This window comes from Ananas comosus, linkage group 8, assembly GCF_001540865.1.
Source record: "Ananas comosus cultivar F153 linkage group 8, ASM154086v1, whole genome shotgun sequence".
NCBI classification, from domain to species: domain Eukaryota; kingdom Viridiplantae; phylum Streptophyta; class Magnoliopsida; order Poales; family Bromeliaceae; genus Ananas; species Ananas comosus.
The window spans coordinates 5,575,315-5,598,812 of NC_033628.1; the positions used below are offsets into that span (position 1 = coordinate 5,575,315).

General features: G+C 36.6%; 2 protein-coding genes across 3 annotated transcripts; one reads left to right on the forward strand and one right to left on the reverse strand.

Annotated features, from left to right (window-relative positions):
- Positions 1,932 to 5,745, forward strand: LOC109714109 (SKP1-like protein 14). Its single transcript, XM_020238545.1, has 2 exons — positions 1,932 to 2,323; positions 5,512 to 5,745. The coding sequence occupies exons 1-2, from the start codon at positions 2,087 to 2,089 to the stop codon at positions 5,710 to 5,712; spliced, it is 438 nt and encodes a 145-aa protein (XP_020094134.1). The 5' UTR covers positions 1,932 to 2,086; the 3' UTR covers positions 5,713 to 5,745.
- LOC109714108 (CO(2)-response secreted protease-like) lies at positions 5,712 to 18,872 on the reverse strand. 2 transcript variants are annotated; one of them, XM_020238544.1, is made up of 9 exons: positions 18,625 to 18,872; positions 15,106 to 15,380; positions 14,643 to 14,754; positions 12,732 to 13,254; positions 11,985 to 12,088; positions 11,330 to 11,572; positions 10,691 to 10,805; positions 9,838 to 10,042; positions 5,712 to 5,961 (listed from the first exon to the last, which is right to left on the reverse strand). In XM_020238544.1, exons 1-9 carry the CDS (start codon positions 18,822 to 18,824, stop codon positions 5,858 to 5,860), a joined length of 1,881 nt encoding a protein of 626 aa, XP_020094133.1. In that variant the 5' UTR covers positions 18,825 to 18,872; the 3' UTR covers positions 5,712 to 5,857. The 2 variants fall into 2 exon arrangements, with proteins under 2 accessions (XP_020094133.1, XP_020094132.1); XM_020238543.1 differs by lacking the exon at positions 5,712 to 5,961 and adding an exon at positions 6,917 to 7,652.

Here is a 23,498-nt window from a genome sequence, read left to right on the forward strand (position 1 = left end):
TTTTTTGTATATAATTTAATGAAATATTAACGAAAAAGCTACCCAAAAGATAAAAACAAAACCACAGGGGGGGCAATTTGATACATTTTAAACCACATGAGGGTAAAGTGAGAAACTACGAAACCACAAGGGGCTTTTTGAAGTTTTCCCTATATATATATATGATAAAGAAGATATCGTCTTTAACTAATACTATCAAAATTGATAGGTTATGAACAATTTATTCAATTTATATAATATGATTAATTATATTGCATTATTTATAGATAATTTTATCTGCAAATTTATTTTTATGATGTTTTATAGCTGGATTCAACTGTTGTTCAAAATAGTTGGACCTATTTGGGATAATAATAAAGTGTAGGGGGTACTTTTAATGCAGAGAATAACTAAGACCATTAATCGCTACCGTGTAAAGAGATTTTTTTATGATTTAGCCCAAGCGTTACAGTATCACGGTAGTATGCAGACTATATCTGCAATTTAACCAAAATCAAAATGAAAAATTCTTTTTACATTCCAAAGGGACGTCGATATTGCACTTATTGGTTTTAGGGTTCATAAAAATTTAAATAATTTTTAATAAAAATAAAAGAAAATTGCACGCTGGCACTTTGAGGGCCGGTAGGCCTCTCTTTACCGGCCTCTCTCTTTTTATATATTTATTTTTTATTTCTATTACATTAAAGGAGGATTGGGGGAACCTTAGGTTGACACCTGCCCCCAACCCTCCACTTCTCTCTCTCTCTCTCACACACACACACACACACACACACACACATCTATAAACATATATGAATCCTTAATATTTTTGCCACGTGGCAATTGTTCCTTCACCCTCACTAGCCTCTCTTTTCAACCGTTCCTCTTCTTTGATTCGAACCAAACTGTTCTTTGAACCGCTCATTCCTGTTCTCTGATCCGATCCACCTCCCAACATCTGAACCAAACTGCTTTTGAACCAACCTATCGCTTTTGAACTGAACCATCTTTCTAAGCCGTCCTCCTAACATCTGAACCGAACCGCTTCCTATCTATGAACCACCAAATCACACCGACCGCCTCTCTTTCTCTCTCCTATTCAGTTATTGCACGACGGAGCGTTTCCGCTCCCCTCTCCTCCGCGTCGTTCCTTCTTCCTCCTTTATTGCAGCGTTTTCTCTTCCCTCTCTGTGGTATCGCCGTTTCGATTGATGGATCATTCCCTTTCCACTCTTCGCATCTAAGGTTTTTCTTTGTGTCAATCTTTTCGGATTTGTGTGCGGATAGAGGGAGTAAGATTGGGAACACTAACCCTAATTTTTCTTTTATTTTTTTAATCCTGAATTATTGTTATGTATCCATCTAGGATTTGATCTATTTGCATTATTTGGATTAATTTTGAGATTAATTTGATTTCACGTGGTTGTTCTGGTCGTGGTTGCGGAGTTTTTATTTCTTTTACTTTTCTTTTTCTTTTGTGTGGATTTACTAAATTTGATTTTAGGGGGTCGTGGAGATGTTTGAGAGAGGGTTGCATAGACACAGATTCGCCTTTGTAGAGGGCTCACCATAGACGGATGCTCCTGCGATGTGAGCCCATATCAGCGTCCTCTTTTGCCAGAGTCCTAAATTTCCCTACCGAGGCCTCTCCAAACGCAAAGGTTTGGATTCCGAGGGTGTAAGATTTACATTCTATAAAAGTTGTGCATATAGCATTTTCCTTAAAATCATAGGTCATTTGATTTTGTATTGTTGGTTATATTGAAACGCCATGAATTGTTTGGTAATTTACTATCATATGATTTTAAGCTAAGCATTTTTGTCACTAATGATTACACTAACAATATTTTATAAAGATTTATTATTATAATGTCTTTGAACTATAGTTGAATGTCCTAATAAAAGTTTGTGAATGTAGAGAAATTTTGAGAATGTNCTCTATATATATATATATATATATATAAGGCGAGAGCTTTCCCGCCTATCCCATAGCCACTTGCATCGTTCCCATTTCCACACTGAGCGCGCGCGCGAGAGAGGGAGAGAATCTAGAGAGAGAGAGAGAGAGAGAGAGAGAGAGAGAGATTGAGCTCGGCTGCAGTTCATGGCAAGAAACGGGGGAGATGAGAGGAGGCGAGAGGAGGCCTCGACGAGCGCGAGCACCGTCCTGCACGAGCGGGTGCCGGCGCCGGCGTCGGTGGAGGGATTGGGGCCGACGGTGGTCGACTTCATGAATAAGCGCAGTATGCTGGCCGAGGACGGCGACACGGAGGCTCTCGCCACCCTGGAGCGCAACTTCGTCACGGCCGCCGATCCTGACACCCTCCTCGCCCTCATCAGGGTAACAGATCATTCCATCAAACCCCTCTTCGCTTCATTTAGGGTTTCAATTCAATCTGTCGTTTCGAACCCGCTCGTTCTTTTATATGCTTAAATCTTTGGAAATGAACTGGTAAACCAAGATTTGTTAATGTTTAAAGTGTCCGACGTGTATTGAATTGATTTAGGGTAATCTTTGGTACAAATAACTACCGATCCATCCTTCTCGTTTCGATCTGATCTTTTCTTGTATCCTCTCAATTGGCTCTTTTATGCTCAGATCTTTGGTATGAATAACTCTAATTGTCCTGATCATGGTGAATTAGCAAAATATTTCGGATGGAACTACCGACTTGCACTAATTTAGGGCCAAGTGCAAAAGAGTATTACATTCTTCGGCATTTTCTTTTTTCCTTTTTATCTTTCTCTTTCTTCTGATGGAAATTCATTATTTGTAAGTTTTAGCCATTCTTATTCCGGTGAATCAATCGAACACCATTTTGGCTTTCAGGGTTTCAACAGCCATCTTGCTTTGATCTGATCTTTTCTTTTATCTATGGTTCTATAATGCTCGAATCTTTGGTATGATTTAGTAAAAGATTTTTTGTATGATTTAGTAAAAGATTAGGGTTGAAGTTCAATTTGTTTTGATCTGCTCTTTTCTTGTTCCAATCGGCTCTGATCTTTACTACGAAAGAAAATTATCCTGTCCATTTGTTACCCCCAATCTGGAAACCAGAGTAGAGAGATCTATAATCGAGCTCTGGTACCCTCACCCACGAGAAATAGAGAAGAGGGCGAAGGTGGAAGAAGAGTGTAGAGAGTTGTAAGGAGAAGAAGAAGTTCTATTAAATTTCCAATCTGATCTCGATGACAGCGTTGTCACTATTTTCAGCTAGGTTGAATGGCACAAGTGTAACTAGAATGAAAAGCAAGTAGTGCGGAGACATTAGTTAGGTAAGGCACTTGAAAAGAATGCAGGGTCAAGCTGGATCAGCGGCTCGTATTTAAACCGTGCTTGGCCGTTGGGACATGCACAGCAAAACAGAGAGCGAAACAGAGTAGAGGCATAGAAAGAAGATCTTCAAACAAACCATCGAGTAATCAGCAATGGCGGTTTTGCTAATTGAAGCGTGTATCGCCTTTTAAAAAAAAAAAAAAAAAGGATAAAAATGAATATTAGCCCATTGTTCTTCAGCAAGCTCTCCTTCCTTTTTCTTCTGGTTTCTAATTGAGATTGCTATCTTTCTCGTTCTTTATGCGCAAATTTTTGTAAGAGGTTTCGGGTTCAAGTCACTTTTATGCTCAACTCTTTGGTATGAATCCCCCTCATTGTCCTAATCATGGTGAATTAATAAAAGATTTAGGGTTTAAATGACGAACTGCTGTTTTCTTGTTCCAATTGATTCTGCTTTCAGAGTAAAATAATATTAGCTGCTAGTCTTCAGCAATTTTTCTTTTACCTTCTTTTTTTCTCATGAAATTTTTCTTACTTAGTTATCTTTCGGATTTAGGTGAATTGCACTGCACCTCTAGTCCCCAAACTTTCTGCCAAGTTTCATTTTGGTCCTCGAACTTTTAATTTCAATTTTAATGATCCGTAAACTCTTAAGAGATTTTCACTTTAATGCCTATATATATATTTACTATTAGAGGATAAACTATTGCTTATGCCTCATGCATCTAGACATGTATGTATTGTGCATTTATCGATGATTTTTTTCATCACATATTTCAACTCTGCTACTCATTGAATTACAGATTATTCTAATATAAGATTTAGAGTTCTGAATTGAATGTTTGAGATGGGTGATCAAATGGTGAATTCATTGTCTATGAAGGAACTAGATGCAAGCAATAATTGTTATTCTAAAATAAGGACCAAGTTGAAACACTTTTGAAAGTTTAGGGACTAAAGTGAAACCTTATTAAAAGTTCAAGATCTTGAACGTCGAAATCAAAAGTTTAAGGACCAAAATCAAACTTGACTCAAAGTTTGGTGACTAGTAGTGCAATTTACCATTTCACGTTCTTTATGTGCAAATGTTTGGTATAAACATATTGTCCTTAACATGGTAAAATAGTAAAAGGTTTAGGGTACTTAAGTGAAATCCTTCTTTGATCTTCACTTTAACAGTCCTGTTTTTGCTGATTGAAGTTGTTGTTAGTTACTGAGATTTTTATTTTTTCTCAGTGCAAATATTTTATATGAAAGCCCCACATCAGCCTAATCATGGTGAATTAATGAAAGACAACTTTTAATTAGTGTTTATGTCCATCTTGTTTCGACCTTCTTTTTCTCGTCTTATGTAATTTTTGTTTTTCACTGCTACTAATTCCAATTGGTTCTAATCTTTAGCACAAATGAATATTAGCGTGCTATTCTTTAGATACATTCTTTCTTTTTACCTTTTCTGATGGAAGGTATTATTAGTTATTTATCTTTCCTATTCTTTTCTGTGCTATCTTGGGTTTGAATATCGTGGAATGTGAATCCATGGCAGTTGAATCTTTTTGGTTTATATGATCCTTCAATACAGAAAGCTTTCGAGTTAGAAATGTCTTGCTGAAAGCTACCCCCTGATGTATGAGATGATTGTGGTATAAATCCGTTTATTCGAGTTGGTGGTTCTTTGTGTTTATTTAGCTTGTCAAACAGTTCTAGCAGTTAGAGGAACAACAATTAATCAACACATACCACTAGTCTTAGCAAATTTTTTCCTGAATTCTAGGATCCGTATTTTCCAGCTATTCTGTCTCACAAAGTCTATTGCTATAGACATGTTTTGTTTTTCCAGAATGGTCTAATCTTGAATCACAAAGGAGAAGTGTTCGTTGATGTTTTGATTAGTCTGATTTCTATTCTAGATTTTGCTTTTGCCTCGGTGTGTGTTTTGTTGCTGAATTTGTGTAGATCCTAATTTTACTAACAATTATGGAGGCTTTATATGCAAGATTTATCTGTACTAAAACTCATTTCCCAATTTATCTATGTCTTTTATATCAATTCCCTTCTGCTACTAGTAAATTTGTGTTGCTGCATTCTTTACAAATAAGCCGTTCCTCTATTTTCTTTCTGTTCATTCTTCTGTTCTTAGAACAATTTATTTTACTTGTTGAGTTAAAAGTAGTTCATACATAGAATTGCAATCCTAAAGCGTCATCAAAGTGGAATAATTTTCATAACCTTTCTTGCATCTGACTCAATAGGCTGCGAACTTATTTGGGACTGGGAACCTCATGGACGTCATCGCCCAGAGGTTGATCAATCTGATGAAGGAGAAGAAGGATGACGAGATCCGGCAGATGTTCCATATCGAGAATGACTTGATTCTCGGTGAGAAGAGTCTGCTTCAGCTTGCTCACGTACCAGAGATGGAAACATACAGGGCGGACTTGCATGATCCATGATAGGCTTAGTGCACTGATGAGCTCCTTCAAGGGTTCCGATGTGAATTAGCTCCACTGTTCTTTTTCATATGTAGCGAGAGCTAATGTGGTTGGCAGAAGATAGATATAGCATAGTACACAGAGAACGATAGACATGGAAAACAATTTATTTTTCCACCCCTTCAGGCTTTCTTTCTCCTCTTTTTAGCTCTCTTGGTCTGTTCCCTGGACTGAATAACTGGACATCAGTTGACCGCCTTGTACTTAGTACTGAAAATGAATTTCAGAGCGTTAGTGAGAATGCAGATGCTGTAAATCTTCGACATAATCTTCAATTTTCATAGTTTTCTCAAGTAAAATAGATTTAGAGTTTGTTCTGCATCATGCATTTCTATCATTCAGCTTGTCACAAATCTTGTTTTTCATTAGAGAGGTCAAGCCATGTTTTTAGTCAATGAAAGGGCCAAACATACTAAGTGCAAACTGTAGATTCATCATGCAAAGTCAATGAGTATTGAAGGCAATTTGACCACACTTGGAACAAGCAAGATGTGCCAATACAAGAGATTTACCAGTGAATAGCCGAGTCTTCACTGCCAAATGCAATTATTTTTCATGTGTGTGTGTGCGCGCACCTGCTAACTTGGAAATTATGGGGCATGTGGGCATCGGTATGGGTGTGCTTCGTGTGCACGCATGTGCAGTGTGTTCAAATGTAAGCAAGGAGGGAGTGGGTGTGTGCGAATGATGTGCTCTACCTCCTATTTCCCTAGCCAGTGTCTCTCTTCTGGAATTTGGTTGTTTTATTCGTCCTGTACACTGTACTCAGTTTCCTAATTTTCTGATTCTTTTGCTGTAGTCTATATGTTTTCACTAGGTTCGTGCATTCTTGGATTGCTTTACGTTACTTTGTGTTTTCTTTATGTTTCTTCTTAAGCAGTTGAAGTTTGATATTCCATTGCAGAGATAAATCACACCTCTCGTTGTCCATGTATTTTATTTTGTCCTTGGTAGTACTTCCGGGGTTCCTTATTTAGTCTCTCTCTCTCTCTCTATTATTTTTATTTTTATTTTTATTTTTCTTTTTATTTTTTGTTTAATGTGATTCATTGCCTTGCATAGATCCTGTTATGTATGTCATCAGTGGTGCAGGGCATTTCATTACCTCGGTGCATTTCAGGAATACCTCTTATTCTACTTCTTCCTTTTGCTTCTGTTCCGACAATGACAAGAAGACCGCATAATCCATTTGTGCTGTGTGAGATAATACAAGGAAAAACCTTTCCTTAAACATTGTGCAGCAACCTTAACCTTGATGAGTTATGCGTAATCTTATTACAGAGGTTACGTTTGGTACAGCCTTCTACCTCCTCTGTCATAGTGGAATTGTTTACAGCCTTATGAAGCGACTCTCACTACGAACGGGCTTCGAACTCTGTGAGTCCCATCCGACCAGATAATCGACCCGAAGAGATCGCCCTTCGCCGAAGAGCTCTGAGCAGAGAAGGTCACTTGGAAACTCAGCATCTTGCTGCTCTTTCCGAACTGAAGCTTATCCGGTATCACCTTCACATCCAACCCTTGAGGAGAGTTAATGCTCACCGAGTACGTAGATTCTTCTTCTGATCCAACATTTGTAGCCGATCGTTTCACCGTCCTGCTCTCCTTGTAGCTGAGATTAGAGATGGCAATGGAGGGGTAATTAAGGTCAGAGATCAAGTCTTTGCTCGCATTCTTTGGGCACTCGAATCCATCTGGAATGGCTGTTATGCGACGAATCGTGGATGAGTCGTATCCATAGTGGCAGAGGAACTGTATGTAGTCGCTGGGCCCCAGTTCATACACTAGGCCCGGTTGAAGCGCGCTGTTCGGATTTACTTCTCCCGCACCGTAGTCATAAGGAGTTGCTTCTGATCCTGAATCAGTTTTTAATGGGTCCTTATCGTTGTTTACCTGCGTTGCTGCAGAGAAGGAAATTCAACACCGAGAGATGATAGACTGGTCTGGTCAGTTTTATGAGGCGCATGTGTGGCATTTAACCTATTCTTCTATCCTCGATTGCTTGTGAATTCTGTGTCTACAGCTTTTGACAATAAAAACAAAATTTTAAAGTTTCCTTATTAGATTATTACACTTGGGTTTTTTAGTGTAATAGTCTTTTCCTAAACATTTATTCTAAAAGTAAATTTATTAAATTTTTATTTATACATGTAGTCTTATGAAAGCGGTGAATGATTCACCGCTTTTAAAAGCGGTGAACCATTCACCGCTTTCTTTATTTTTTTCACTTTTTTCTATATTTTTATAATGATAAAAGCGGTGAATGGTTTACCGCTTTTATTTCTTTTCTACTCCTAATGAGAAGTTATAAATGCGGCGAATTATTCACCGCATTTATAAGGCTATTTTTATAATTATTTTTTTAACAAAATTATTTTTATAATTATAAAAATTAATAAGATTATTTATAAAAAAAATTCATTACACTTCCTACACCTATTAAGTCTCGTTTGGCAGCAAGCAAAAAATACAACAAAACTTACTAACAATTTAGGGCTTCGTTTGGCATCATAGCTTTTTCTTTTTTCTTTTTCTTTTTAGCTATACCTAATTCTTATTTTGGTATGCTGGGGGAAGGTCTTTTCCTTTTGTTTGCTTAATTGGTCAGCCTGCAAGATACTCAGCTCACAATGGATTCTCAACTTATGTTTTTTCACAGAAAAAAATTCTTGGAAGTAACATAAGTTGCCAAACAAACACATTAGACATAAGGACTGCAAGCAATACATCTTCTCTTCCTATGCTATTTCAGATAGTTTTTTTTTTTTTTCCCCCCTCAAACAATAAACAAAATGGCAGCGACACCAAATGAGGCCTTATTTTTTTTTCCTTATTCTTTTTTAAAGAAGACATTGTTCCACATCTGGCCGGAAAACAACCCAAAACCCATATGATACTAAGGTCAGTTAGTTATATAAGTGCATGTTCGCGCATTGAAGGCACCTACTATTTTCATTTTTCCTCAATTTTTCCTTAATTTTCTTATCATAGATCGGTTGTAAAATGTTCACAGGTTTTGACGATACAAGCAAAGGTCTAAGGAACTCATCTCGTAATAGTTCTTGTCTTTCGCTTTCTCTCACTCATATTCTATGTGATTGAATAGGGTGTTGGATAGCAGATCGTTCGCTACCTCATAACACCTCCAAGTTTGTTTGATAACAAAACCTAAAAGCTTGGTGGTAACATTTTTCTATTTCTCTGTGCTTTTGTTTTGTTGTAAAGGCATTGTTCCACATATGAGCCGGGTGCATCACAAGCTAATAGCAATAACTGGAGAAGAGAAGTCCATTGACTGGACTGGAACCAAGGATCACACCCTTGCCACCCATCCTGCCCCTTCCGGCCTGTGCCGAGAGTGTGCCAGCACGTGCCGACACCCTATCGACAACATAATTTTTTTGAGTTTTTAAAGGTCTTTTTTGAGTTCTCTTGAGATGAAAAGTTTTACAAAGATTTTTTTTTTCATGCTCGATATATGTAAATCTACTAACATTTGGCCTTTTAGATATAGTGAATTTGCTTATGGTAGCGTTTTTTTCTATAATTTTTTATCCAAATACGACTCTGATTTTGTTTGCATGCACATGCTTTCATAATCTATGTAAAATAACCTTTTTAGTTATTGAAATCTTTATGATTTTATTCTTACTAAATTGAGTGAATCTAATACTCGAACAACTTATATAGCTATTGGAGATATTAAAACCATCTAAAAATCTAATTTTTGATAAAAATTTGATAACATTTTGTGCCAATGCGTGCCAGCAAAATGGGGCCATGCCAGTGGCGTGACAATCCTTGACTGAAGCATTAAATCAACTAGAATTCGAATTAAAAACAAGAAAAAGGAGGGGGAGGAGGAGAAGGATGGGGCCTATCAGTAACTACTCTTGCTTCTTATTCGAGACAAAGGTAAGTTTGCAAGCTAACGAACAGCAGAAAATTGAAAAGTTGATCTATATGCACCTTCAATCTATAAAAACTCAAGAAAACAAAAGCAGAGAACATGTAAAACATCAAGCGCCACCCGAAATTTCGACTTGTCTACTTTAGAGAAGTAAGGAAATTTCAAATGATTCTGACCTGAGGTCATGATGGCCGACCGGATAGCAGCAGGAGTCCATGTAGGGTTCCAAGCTTTTATGGTCGCAGCGACTCCGGCAACATGAGGGCAGGCCATGGAAGTGCCAGAGACTAGATTAAACTGCGAAGGCTTCTGGCCTACTGGGACTTCAGATGTTGGGATCCATGATGCCAGAATGTTCACTCCAGGAGCAGCTATATCTGGCTGTAAGTTACATTTTATACTTTATACTACAGTAAGTACTCAAAAAGTCCAAAAATAGATAACGCATAAGGTAAATTCTAAAGGGAGTCTGTAAACTGTGGACATCATCTTGCTTTGATCCCTAACCGTCAATTAGCCTAAAACTATTGGCTCTAAATTCACTATGTAATTCACTCAAACTTCCACAATTCGGATTCTGTTTACAATAGTTGCTGAATGTTGTGCAATCGCAATCACAATCACAATCACAATCACATGATACTATGTTATTTTGCATCCTAATCACTAAGTTTACCTGTTTAATCGAAAAGTAATCTAACCAATGTTTGTGCATGAGGTTTCCAGATCAAAATAATCTCAAGTGTAAGAGTCATATGCAAAAACAGGTACATTTTCATTGTTTTAGCCAATTACGAGTCAACCAGAATGGCCGCATAGGCTTAGTATTAGCTCTTATTGATGGAAAAACATGAGAAGAGTTAATCGAATCAATTGGTTGAGTTCATGTCATCAATTTAAACAACAAAAGCATACGGATCTAACTGAAACTTGGACGACAATTCAGGGATTTTCTATATAATTTATCCTACTGAATATATATAGAAATATACGACGAACTACATGTAAACAGATTAAAGCTAAACTTACTTTAAGGATGTTGCTCGTCTGAGATGAAGGACCCCTAGAAGAGAAATATGCCACAGCAGGTGCTGGCTTATACTTCGTCACGGTTATTGTCGGTAAGATCGTCGCTACCGGGTTCCTTAGAACAAAACCAACAAGCAAAGTTTTTGAGAAACTTTTGCAAGTACAGATGATTTCTTATGCAAATTAATTACCCCAAATTTGCTCTAGAAAGCCCGGTCCACCAAAAAGCATTGCGGACTCTGTTTTAGGGTAAATTACGCCGCTAGTTTCAAAGTTACTCAAGTTTCATTTTGGTCTGTACAACTTTAAGCTGAAAGTGTTTCACTTTAGCCCTTAACGCAGTCTGTCATTATGGGAAACTAATTTCCACCACCAGATGCATCGGCACATCCGTGCACCATACACCTACCAGCGCTCAATCCCCTTTCTACCCGAACATCTTACTTAAAAATAAGACGATTGGATGAGTCGCAGGGCGTGGACATGTAAGCAAGAACATTGTTACTGATAGTAGGTGATGGAAAGGGCTCTAGAGACGGACAAGCTTACAATAATTTGAGGTTTCGAACGTGTAACATAAAAGACTGAGAACCAAAATGAAAGTTGGCCAAAAGCTCAGGGAACAGCCTTTCGTCTTACTTTGTTGAGTTTATGTAGGCAAGAACATCCTCAGCAGCCTGCGAGGAGATCTCTGTCGCAGGAAAGCTAACGTAAGTAGTCGCGACATGTTGTTCTAAATCATTCACTAAGATTGCTCCGACTGCTCCTGTGCTATTTAACGTGTCTATCTTCGCCATCTTTGGTGTGTCACTTTGCGAGTGATTGCATAGTACTATCTTCCCTTTAATCTTGTTTCCATCTAATGTGCCCGGCTCGCAATGACTGAAGCAAGAAATAAAAGAAAGGCAAGAAATAATAATAATAATAATAACAAAAAAGCTATAATCACAAAATGGATAAATTGAATGGGTAGTTTTTGTTGTGTCTCAATATTAATTGTGACTTGGTCCATGTTCATTTCACTTGGTTACTGTGGTCCCTGACCTTTCACATATTGCATTTTAGTCTCTGAGCATCGAAGAAAATCTGACCATTTTACACCTCCGACGGTGAAGTCAGATTTTTTTTTTCTTTTTTTCTCTTTTTTACACACAACATGTTGGGACCTATTGTATAAAACATATGAGCGTTCAGAAACTAAAGTGTGTAAGTAAAATGCACAGGAATCAGTTAGATTATCAGGATAATTCATGCAGAGACCGTAAAACATGAGTGTTATTGAACTGTTCAATACCTTGCAGATGAATCCTCCGAACTTGAATTGGACTTTGCCGATGCACCATAGATTAGTGGATAAGTTGGGGACTTGTCCAAACTAGAGAAGTTTATAGCTTCACCCTAAAAATCCAAATAATGATAGTACAGAAAGAGAAGAAGCGGAGTTGAGCCGATCCACATATTTTGAAATTAAAGTAAGAACAGAAAACCGCGTACACATCCCTACAAATAAAGTCGTGAAATTGTGCATCTATTCCATAAAGCTTTTAACAATCAAAATACTTGCTTGTAAAATTTACGAGTTTGCAAATTTATCCCTCTCCCGTCAGTTTAAGAATTCAAAACTAACTAATTCTTTTCTGAAAGGAAAATGATCACTCTAACCCTGAAAAGAAAAGGCAAAAAAATCTTTCAAAATTTTGATCTTCAATTTCCATCCCTAACTTCTCTGTTCTATATACCTCTCATGCCATTCTTTCTATTTGAACCCTAAATTCCATACTCTTTTAAAAATAGTAAAAGGCATTTTTCCAAAAGCATAATTAACGGTTCTAGAGGTACAAAAAAAAAAAAAAAAAAAATCGGTCAAGTCTTCTGTAAGTAACAAGGATTCAGTAATTGTGAACTAACTAGTAATTAGCTACTTCAAGGGAAAAGAATGCATATATAATCGCGAAGCTTCGCAGGATCGATACATATGCAATTGCGCCTAATTAAGAGTGAAGTGAAAAGGGGTTGGTTTAGGCAAAGCGCCGCCGATCACCTTGACCGCGCTCCGGTTCCCGCCCAGCACAATATCCGACTCGAAGTCCCTATCAATGGTGGTGGCTGCGACGGTGAGGATCCACGGTGCGGCGTTCACCACCGACTCGGCCCCGGGCCCGTCGTTCCCGGCGGAGCACGCGACGGTGATCCCTCTCGCCACAGCATGAAAAGCGCCGATGGCGATGGGGTCCTCGGAGAAATCGGGGAGGTTGAACGCAGACGCGCCGAGGGAAATGGAGAGGAGGTCGACGCCGTCGGCTACTGCATCGTCGAAGCCGGCGAGGATGGCGGAGCCGGCGCACCCGAAAAATGAGCAGACGCGGTACATGGCGATGCGCGCGGACGGGGCGCCCCCCCGGGCGGAGCCCGGGGCGAGGCCGTAGAAGGAAGCGGAGGGGATGTGGGCGCCCGCGGCCGTGGAGGAAGTGTGGGTGCCGTGGCCGAGTTCGTCGCGGGGGGACGTGGTCGGCTTCGTCAGCGCCGCCTCGTCGGTATCGTAGTATCTGGCGCCGATCAGCTTCCTGATGACACCAGTGGAGAGAATTGGTCGGCTGCTAGCTTCAAGCGTTTAGTTTGAGCGGAAATTAAATAGTGAGACAGCCTCGGCTATAAATGGGATATGGTTCGTGCGTTGATGTCAAAAGGGTTAGTTAGGCGGTTGGTTTCCGACCGTTGCCGCTTTTTCACTTTAATCCTAAACTCTATATATTCTTAACTTCTAAGCCCCTTATATTTCAGAACAATGCTCTATATATGTACAAAAATTATATAGAGAAGAGACACTCTAAACTTTAGCTCTTTTGCANATATATATATAGATATCATGAACAAATCCTATAAGACTTCATAATTAAAAAAAATATTTTCTTTTGATAGTTATGCATGCATGACAATCGTAGGTTACACCGAATTTTAATTTTTATGGTTTTTTTGTACATGTTAGAATATAAAAAAATAACTTTTGTTGCATTTTGAAGCTTAATTTATTAAACTATATGCAATACCTATGATTAAAACTATATCATGTAATTAATAACTTTAATTAAAGATAAGGTTCTATATATTGAACTATATGATAAAGTTTAAAGAATCTAACAGTCAAAATTAAAAGTTCAAGCACCTATTAATAAAGAGCTTTAAGTTCATGGCGTCTTTGTACATTTTTTTTTCCTATTTAATACTGTGAAGTCTATTTTATCAAAAATTTCAATACCAAAATTACGACGGTGGAAGATCTACTATTGACATACGTATTTGGATAGAAACAATTAATTTATTAAAGAAATGCTAGCCATATAGGAGTGTATGATCCACACCAAAATTTTTGTACTATAAATTCTATTTTGATGATGAAAGATCCGATTTGGCAATCAACGCTATTAAACATGCATGATTTAAAATATTTGAACATTTTAGAAAGCATGCAAATTTGCGATTTTTGAAACTCATTCTCTAAACCACCAACACTCACTGAAAAATAAACTGTTGAAATTAAACAACTTAATTTCTAAAAATAGGTTATTAGAATATTAAATTTAATACTTACTATAGAAGTAAATATAAATTAAACTAGGTAGTTCAAAAAACATATTTCATAAAAAAATAACCAATATGAATTATTCTATACTATTGAACTAGAAGCACCTTATATACGCAGTTAAAATTACGATATATTTTTGATAATAGTTAATTATCAAGTAAACGAAGGTAAAAAATTATAAAATTTGACATTTAGAAAGTTCCAGATTTAATGATCGATGTCCGAAATGAATACAGCAAATTAACATTTAAAATGACTCAGTATCGCATGAGCCAGAGCCTAGCACTAGTATTTATTCACTATATATATATATATATATATATATATATATATATATATATATATATATATACACATGCACACACAGACCTGTTGCAGTTGGACGCATTGAACTCACTGCCTTCCATGCAAACTCCCTTCCATCGACTAGGAATTGGTTCAAACCCTTCATCATTGAAGCTCTCCGATTCCGGCCATATGCCTGGTTAACCAAATTAACGCAAACAATTAATATCCACTGTTTTAGTTCACTAGTTGAAGAATTTCTAATTGAAGCAATGAGTACTTGTAAAACTGAAAATATTTTCGTCGAGTTTTAACTGATTGGTAATTAATATGCATACAGCTCATTAATTAATTATGCGCAACGTACAATGCATTGTAAACTAACGGCATGCATGCAGATCTAGTGATCTTAGTGCTATGATATCCACATACAAGATCGAATCTTTTGTCACACGTACGGTTGCATATTAATTAGGACAAAAAAATATATATATAAAGATAAACAAAACAACGAAGTGATTCAAAATAATACATAACCTTATAATACCTGTGTCAAGAAGACCGATGATGGGGTCGTACGCAGGAGGTGCTGGTGATGGGGTTGTGCCGTCTGAATTTGGACTCGAGTCGACCACCACTGCCGTCTGCTGCAAAAAATCCCACGAACGTGTAGTGTGAGGCTGGTAAATCGGGTCGGCAAACACCGACACAACGCCGGCCTTTCTCCTGAGGGCCTGGGCCTCGTCCTTTGTCAATTTCGCGGCAAACCCGGAGAATCCATTTTTGTAGCTTCGGATTATTGTCTTCTCAATATTCAGCCCCCTAACGCATACGTTGTGACAGTACAAGATCATTTATATATATGTGCAAATTAAGATCTAGGTTACCTTTAATTAATTGGTACGTACTATGGTTATTCTTATATATAATAGAGTTCCAATGATATATTATATATTGGCACTCTAAAATCTTAGAATTGACAAAAAGATAAGGAAAAACTTCAAAAAAAAACTCCTGTGGTTTCGTACTTTTTCATTTTAGTACCCTATGGTTTAAAGTGTATCAAGTTAGTACTATGTGGTTTCGCATTTTCTCACTTTAGTACCCTATGGTTTAAAGTGTATCAAGTTAGTACCCTATGGTTTTATTTTTTTATCAAGTTAATACCCTGTGGTTTTATTTTTGTATCAAGTTAGTACCCTGTGGTTTTTAAACCACAGGGTACTAAAGTGAGAAAATACGAAACCACAAGGTACTAAAGTGAGAAATTAAGTGCGAAATCACATGGTACTAACTTGATACACTTTTAAATCACAGGGTACTAAAAAAAAAAAGTGCAAAACTACAGAGTATTAACTTTGATACACTTTAAACTATATGGTATTAAAGTGAGAAAAAGTGAAACCGGTATTTGAAGTTTTTCCAGAAGATAAAATAGAATTCTAGTTACTGAGACTTCGGTTGATTCGTAATAATTTCTGAAATTTCTAATAGCTGAGGTCGAACTTGTTAAAGCATTCGTTTGTTAATTATCAGTGACAGTTTATAAATAACTATCATTTATCTTCCTATATAATTAAGGACTTATTTGGAAAAATATAAAAATGAAATGAAAGTAGGAAAATGGTATTCATTCCAAACTGAAATTTTCATCTCTATATAGAAATTGAATAGTAAAATTTGGTTCAAACTAAAGGGCCGTTTCGCTTGATGCAGTTGCGGATGCATGATAGTTGGAGATGGAAATACAATAGCTGTAGATAAATTCATCTTGTCGATCTAGTTCTTCTGCACAGCCGGAGATACTGCATGCAAGTGTAACTACTCTGTTTTTATACATGTAGTTGCATGAAAGATGCATGCATCTTCAAATAAAGTCATGTACGTCCGGTGAGACACCATTAAACTATTATATTTTCCACTACAAAAAATTTTGAAATGAATCGTATTAATCATCACGGCTTTTAAAAGTTTATTTAATTTAAACAAATAGTTTATAATTATTCTATAGTTGTAAAATAATTAATACAATACTAGATAATTAAACTTATGATATAATCTTTTTTCAAGTGAACTTATAACATAATCTCAAATAATTAAATTTGATTATTAATAATTTGCATAAATTAATAATTTTAAATTACGAAATTTAAAGTATTTTGCGCATTCGGCCGTGGTCGAACTGTAGCAGTACGTGTGGCTATTTCTTGCAGGAAGAGGTGCAACAAGTAGATGCAACTATAGCGAAACAAATAGCAAAACTGGCCCAACTATATTATATATAGCTGCACGTACGGACGTGTATTAATTGTAATTCCAGATGCTTTCATGCTACCAACTGTATATATAGTTGGACCTGCGTGCATTCTTTGAGATGCCATGTATTCCGACATAACGTTTTGATATTTTCTTATTAAAAAAAAGAAAAAATAATAATATATATATATATATATATATATATATATATATATATATGTATATATATATATATTCCACCCTCAAATTCAATGTTTAAAAAATTTACTTGTTTAATCAGTTCAACCAATAATATTAGTATAACATTATAAATTTTTTAATTACTAATTTTTATATATATTAAAACAAGAAATAATAATATAATTATAATTAATTGAGTTAATATATGTAGGTAATCGCGGCGTGTGATTCTTTCAAAACCTAATGTTTTGAATTGTTGAATCAAAGACTAACAAAAAAGAAAAAGCTTGTTGAATCAAAGATTACCGGTTTAACTACTAGTTGAGCTTTCACTTTCAACTGTTCAATATGATTTTTTGAGCCATCAAATTTTATGGTTTGACTCGGACCACGAAAACTTCTGGTCGAGAATCAAGATAAAATATCGGCGGAGGAATAATACATTAATAAACCCGAAACCTTGTCCACATGGACGGAACCATTGTGAGGCTCACGGTGGCCATGACCTTCCTTAACTTTTAAAAATGATATATAAGTCCTTTATAGTAAAATTAAAATATTATATATTTTTGTTTTGGGGGAGGCGCAAATTGGTTTTTTTTTAATAAAACTTGTATCTCAAATTTTTTTCAAATCTTTTGATCATTTTCCTTCGATTATTACAATTTTGCTTCTCCTTGAGCATATTGTTGCTACTGTCATTAGCAATAGGTGACCAGAGAACATAACAAACTCTTTTTCTTACTATCCAACTCTAACTCCTGTCTTCCTCCCTGCCTATCCATCTGTATCATCTCTTCACGGGTGTTTGCTTGGAGGTTACGAGGGGAGATAAGGGGTTATCCCCCCTTTATCCCCAAACAAGATTGAAATGGGGTGAGGTTAACAAACCGCACCCCACCCCTGGAATTGGGGTGGGGGATTAGCTAATCACATCCCAATTTAATTTTTAAATTTAATTTTAAATTTTAAATTTTAAATTTTAAATTTTAAATTTTAATAATTTGTAATCTTAAAATTAACACTTATAATTTTAAATTCTAAAATTTAAATTTTAAATTTAAAATTATTTTTTTTAATTTTTTAAAATTTAAATTTTGATATTTGATATTTTTAAATTTATATTTAATCTTAAATTTAAAATTTAAATTNTATGCTACTATTCTATCGATAGTATCAATTAAGAGTTTGGTACTATTGAGTTTCGACTGTTGGAAGAAAAGATGTGCGGTTAGGATGATAATGGTTTTTAGTTAGGATGATAGTAACACCTTAGAATTGAGTGGATTGTTGGTTGAATAGTATAATTTAACGGGTGAAAATAATTAAAGGGTAAATCAAAAGGCAGAAAACTCGATAGTACCAAAAGTTTGGTACTATCGATAGTATAGTAGCCGAACTCTCTCTCTCTCTCTCTCTCTCTCTCTCTCTATATATATATATATATATATATATATATAATATATATATATATATACAAGTCTTTTGCAACAAGAGCAGACCATTATCATTTCAAGAGTCCCCTTATATATATATTCACTAGATTTTATTTTGTCTACGAAAGATTTGAATGAGCAAAAGAATTAAGATTTTAATGGAGAAGGCAGCTGAGAGTGGATATTTTTTTAACCTTGTCAAAACTGAACGAAGAAGCCGAATGTGACTCTCCCTCAAGCTGTCCCCAGATGTATCATCTGGAACACCTCCCATGTACACTACATAAACTTCTCTCTCCTGATCATCTCCGGTACTAGCCTCTCCGAGAAATAAGAGGAAGCAGAATAAAACGGACACCCTAAGAAAATCTGTATGAATATGAAAACCCCTCATTTTTTGCTCTAATTATAACTTGTCTCTACAATGTATGTATGTGTTCTCTATGATATTATCATGTATATACTAGCATTTATATAGAGAGTGAGAGAGTGAGAAATGGTAAGTGGGTGGGTGGCACAAGCGTGGCTTAGTGGGTGCGTTCTGATTGTTGCAGCAAAGTGCTCTCTCAACTTCTAATTAGTGCGCCATGCACAAATTTCTTGTCTTTATCCTGACACTGTTGCTACAAAGAGATCTCTTGCCTTCTTTCTTTTCCTTTTGGCATCCAATACTATAGAGCGTATATCATTAATAGTTCAATCCGACGATTATTATGTTGTCTAATTGGACTGAGATTAATCTCGCTTTTAAATTGGAAAGCTAATTAGAAATATATTCTAACCATATTAGGATAACAATCAAAAACTGATTCGGCCTAATCTTTTACGTACTTTCCTATTAAGATTTCATGATTTCTTATAAATATACGGGATATCTCTCATAAGATGTGACAAGAAAAATAACAAGAAATAAAACAATAATTTATGAGCATCTTGTTAGAGAGAGAAACCACATCCTCCATTAACCTATTGTTTTTTAGAGGGTCTTGAACGGTGGATTCGAGATCGTGCTCGTTTATAGTTTGTTCTACTGTAGGAATGGAACGTTAGAAAACTTTCGTGGACGATTCGAGAACACGTGAATCAACCTCTATACGATCTGGCCTCATCGCATTCTAGCGCGAGTCGCTCCTTTAAAAGGTACGAACGAATACTTTCGATGCGTTCTACATTGATATATGAGTCTTATTAGGTTGATTTCGCGCCCTAAATTATTCTTTAATGAGATTACATGCGTAGAATTAAATCTATCATCGTTTAGATTTTTTCTTTCATGTTTGTGGGCGTTAATAGCGGATTTTTTTAGGGTGGATATATTTGCATAATTTTTATACATCTTGTAGTATCTTTGTTGTAAATAAACATGCATATAAAGTTTGATTTAATTTAGTTTTGTATTTTATGAGAAAAACGAAATTCTATATCGAAATTTTACTGGTGGCTTGTTTAATGTGTAAATGTATATTCCCATTATAAAACTTGCATGACTTAGTAGAGCTCTTGGCAAGCTTTTTATTGATATATTTCTTATAAAATTTGAAGTTTTATTTTTAAAGGTATAATTTTTTAAAATTTATTCATCCATTAAAAAATAAAAAATAAAAAATTTGTTGGGAGGGACCCACGCAGCTTGGAGCCGCGTGGGTGCGCACGTAAGCGCGCAGGGCGCATGCCCACTTTAGGCCGACTCCACATGCTGGACCCGTGTATCACTATGCACATGATGCTACAGGGATTTAAATAAATAAATAAATAAATAAATGAGAAAATCTTTGTAGCTGTGGAACCCCATCCATATGAGGCTTGGGGCGCACCGCGCACGGGAAGCGCGTCCGCGGCTTCGCGTGGAACGCGCATGCAGGCGCGTCCTTGCCAGGCCACGCGGAGCCCTCACAGGGCCCTTTTTCTTGCGCTTGGGCCGCACATATGTGGCCATGTACATGCGCTAAATAAATATATATATATGTACAAAATGAAATATTTTTTTAGTATATTAAATGATTTAGTTTGTGACATACGTTGCATGCATTTATTATAATTAATTTAATTATGTCTTTCATAATATATAGATGTAATTTTTGGCCTAATAGAAAATTTTTTCATGCATGCTAAGTCAAGTGGGAGTTTTTATTTTGCTAGAGTAAATTATATATTTTACTTCTAAATATTTTATTCATCTTAATTAAATAATTAAAAATTTTGACATATGGTGTGTGATGTGATTATGAGTATAGCAAAATTTTTCTTTACACACCTATAATGTAATTTTTAGTTTATTTAATTAGAGATGCGACAAAATTGAATATACGTATTGTGTGCTAATTTTTAATTTATCTTTTTCTGCGCATTGTGTAAATTTAGTGAAATTAAATAATCTCCAAACAAGAGTGCTCACGCTCGCCGAGGTATGGAAGTCTATAATAATTGGCTTAAAAAGGGTTGCATCGCTCGCATCATGTTGCTGAGCAAGATAAAAAATGATCTATTGTACGAATATGAGCAATACTCGACTGCATTTGACATGTGGAAAGCTCTCAAAACTAAAATTGGTACGACTTCGGCCACAAAATTGCGCAGCCTAGTTATGCGGTTTGAGAGTTATAAGAAGCGTGTCGATCAGACCATAAAACAGCACGTGAGAATAAAGTCAAACTTGATTCGCGAATTAAGGTCGGCTAGCGGCATCTTGACTGATGAGCAGTAGATCCAAGCTATGATTCGTTTACTTTCTAATTCGTGGGAACACATGCGAGGAAATTTGACATATAATAAAAGTGTTAAAATTTTTGAGGATGTTGCGTGGCATCTGAAGTTGGAGGAGGAGCTCCTTAAGGCTGTTAAAACTCCAACTGCTAATGCTGCTGAGTTAAATTTGCAGAACATCTCGGTTCAAACGAAAAAGAACTAGTGGGCCTCAAAACATATCAGATCTGCAACTAAGAATGCGAAAAGCACCAAAAGAAAGAGAAGCAAACGAGGTGGCAAGAAAGACAAGTCGAAGATCACCTGTTTCAATTGTACCCAGCTGGGACACCACTCGTGATTGTACTGAGCCGAAGAAGGTATGTAACGACCCAGCCCACTAGCAACAATAACTCGTTGGGCCCAACCACCGGCCCAAAATACTTAAGCCCAGTTATTATTACTGTTGTCTAAGTCTCTTATACATATTTATTTTTCCCGATTTAATTGGTATATTTTTTATAAGGCCAATTTGCATAAAAAACCTATTAGTTTTTAGCTTTTGTGAAAGTATGCCGCCTTTTTGGATTTTACAGATTCGAACTGAATTTTTCGAAAACTGACCAAAAAACCCATTTTTCCTTTTCTTTATTCTCTTTTTTTTTCTCTCGTTCTTTTTTTCCTCTCTTCGAAGATGGCGGTGGAGGCGAAGGCGGAGGCAGCCGCCTTGCCTCTGTCTCGCGCGCTCTCGCCCTTGCTCGTGTATCCTCCCTCCGCCTTCTCGCCTCTAACCTCGCCGAGGCTATGCCTTGACCCTCTTTTTTTTCTCTCCGACCCTCCTCCATTGCCTCCCCGGCTCTTTATAATAGTAAAGAGAGCGGCGTCACGTCCTCTTCCTTTTCTTTTTTTTTTCTCTTCAACCCCTCTCTACCGTCTCCGCGATCCTCCACAACGGTAACGAGGACAGCATCGCACCCTTTTCCTCCGCCTTCGCTGGCGCAGGCACCGACGCCGGTGCTAGAGAAAGAAGACTCAGAGTAAGTGCGGTTGAAAACGGAGCCAAGAAAAAAAAATGCAGAAAATAAAAAATTAAAAAGAATAAAGAATAAAATATAAAGAAAAATATTTTTTTCTAGAAGAAAAATTAATAAGGAACCAGAGAGAAAAGAAAAAATTGATGAAATTGCACTATTTAAGAAAAATGTTGCATTATTTCAAGAGAACATTGCACTATTTTTGAAAAAATTTACCCTCTTTGAGAGAGAAAATATACTTTTTTAGATGAAAATTGCACTTTTAGAACGAAAGTTTCACTCTTTGAACAAAAATTATACTATTTGCCGAAAATTGCACTATTTGGCTAGAAAAAAGATAAGGAGGAGAAAAAATAGTTTAATTTTTGTCCAAATAGTGTATTTTTTCATTTAAAGAGTGCAACTTCCGTTCAAAGAGTGCAACTTTCATCTGAAAAAGTATATTTTTTTTTCAAAGAGTGTAAATTTTCTCTAAAATAGTGCAAAATTTTCTTAAAACAGTGCAACATTCCCCTAAACAGTGCAAATTTATCATCTTCTTTTCTCTTTGGTTCTACATTTTTCTTGTAGAAATAACTATTTTTTTTATATTTTATTCTTTATTCTTTTTATTTTTTATTTTTTGCGTATTTTTTTCTCGACTCCGCTCTCACCCGCACTCTCTCCAAGTCCTCTTTGTCTCGATGAAGGCGGAGGAAAAGGATGCGGCGCTGTTCTCGTTACCGTCGTGGAAGGTCACGAATGCAGTAGATGGGGGTTGAAGAGGAAAAAAAAAGAATGGGAGAAAAAAAAGAAATGAAGGGGATGTGATGCTGCCCTCTTTACTGTTGTAAAAAATCGGGGAGGCGGTGGAGGAGGGTCGGAGAGAAAAAAATAAAAAAAGAAGAGGGTCGAGGTGCGGCCTCGGTGGGGTCTGAGGTGAGGAAGGCGGAAGGAGGGTGCGCGTGCAAGGGCGAGGGCTAGGGCAAGGACGCACGGGACAGAGGCGAGGCAGGCCGCCTCCGCCTCCACTTCCACCACCCTCTTCGGAGAGAAAGACAAAAAAGAACAAGAGAAAAAAAAAAAGAGAGAGAGAAAGGGGAATAAGAATATTTTGGTCAGTTTTCTGAAAATCCTGCTCGAATCTGTAAAATCTAAAAAGGCGGTCTAGTTTTACAAAAGCTCAAAGCTAATAATTTTTTTATGCAAATTGGACTTTTTATAATTTATATTTATATAATTATAATTCTTTTAAAGCAATTGGATACCCAGTGGACTAGGGTTGGCAAATGAGCGAGCCGGCTCGTGTTGGACTCGCGTTCGGCTTGATATTCAGCTCGCTCGAGCTCGGCTCGAATTAATTTTAAGCTGAG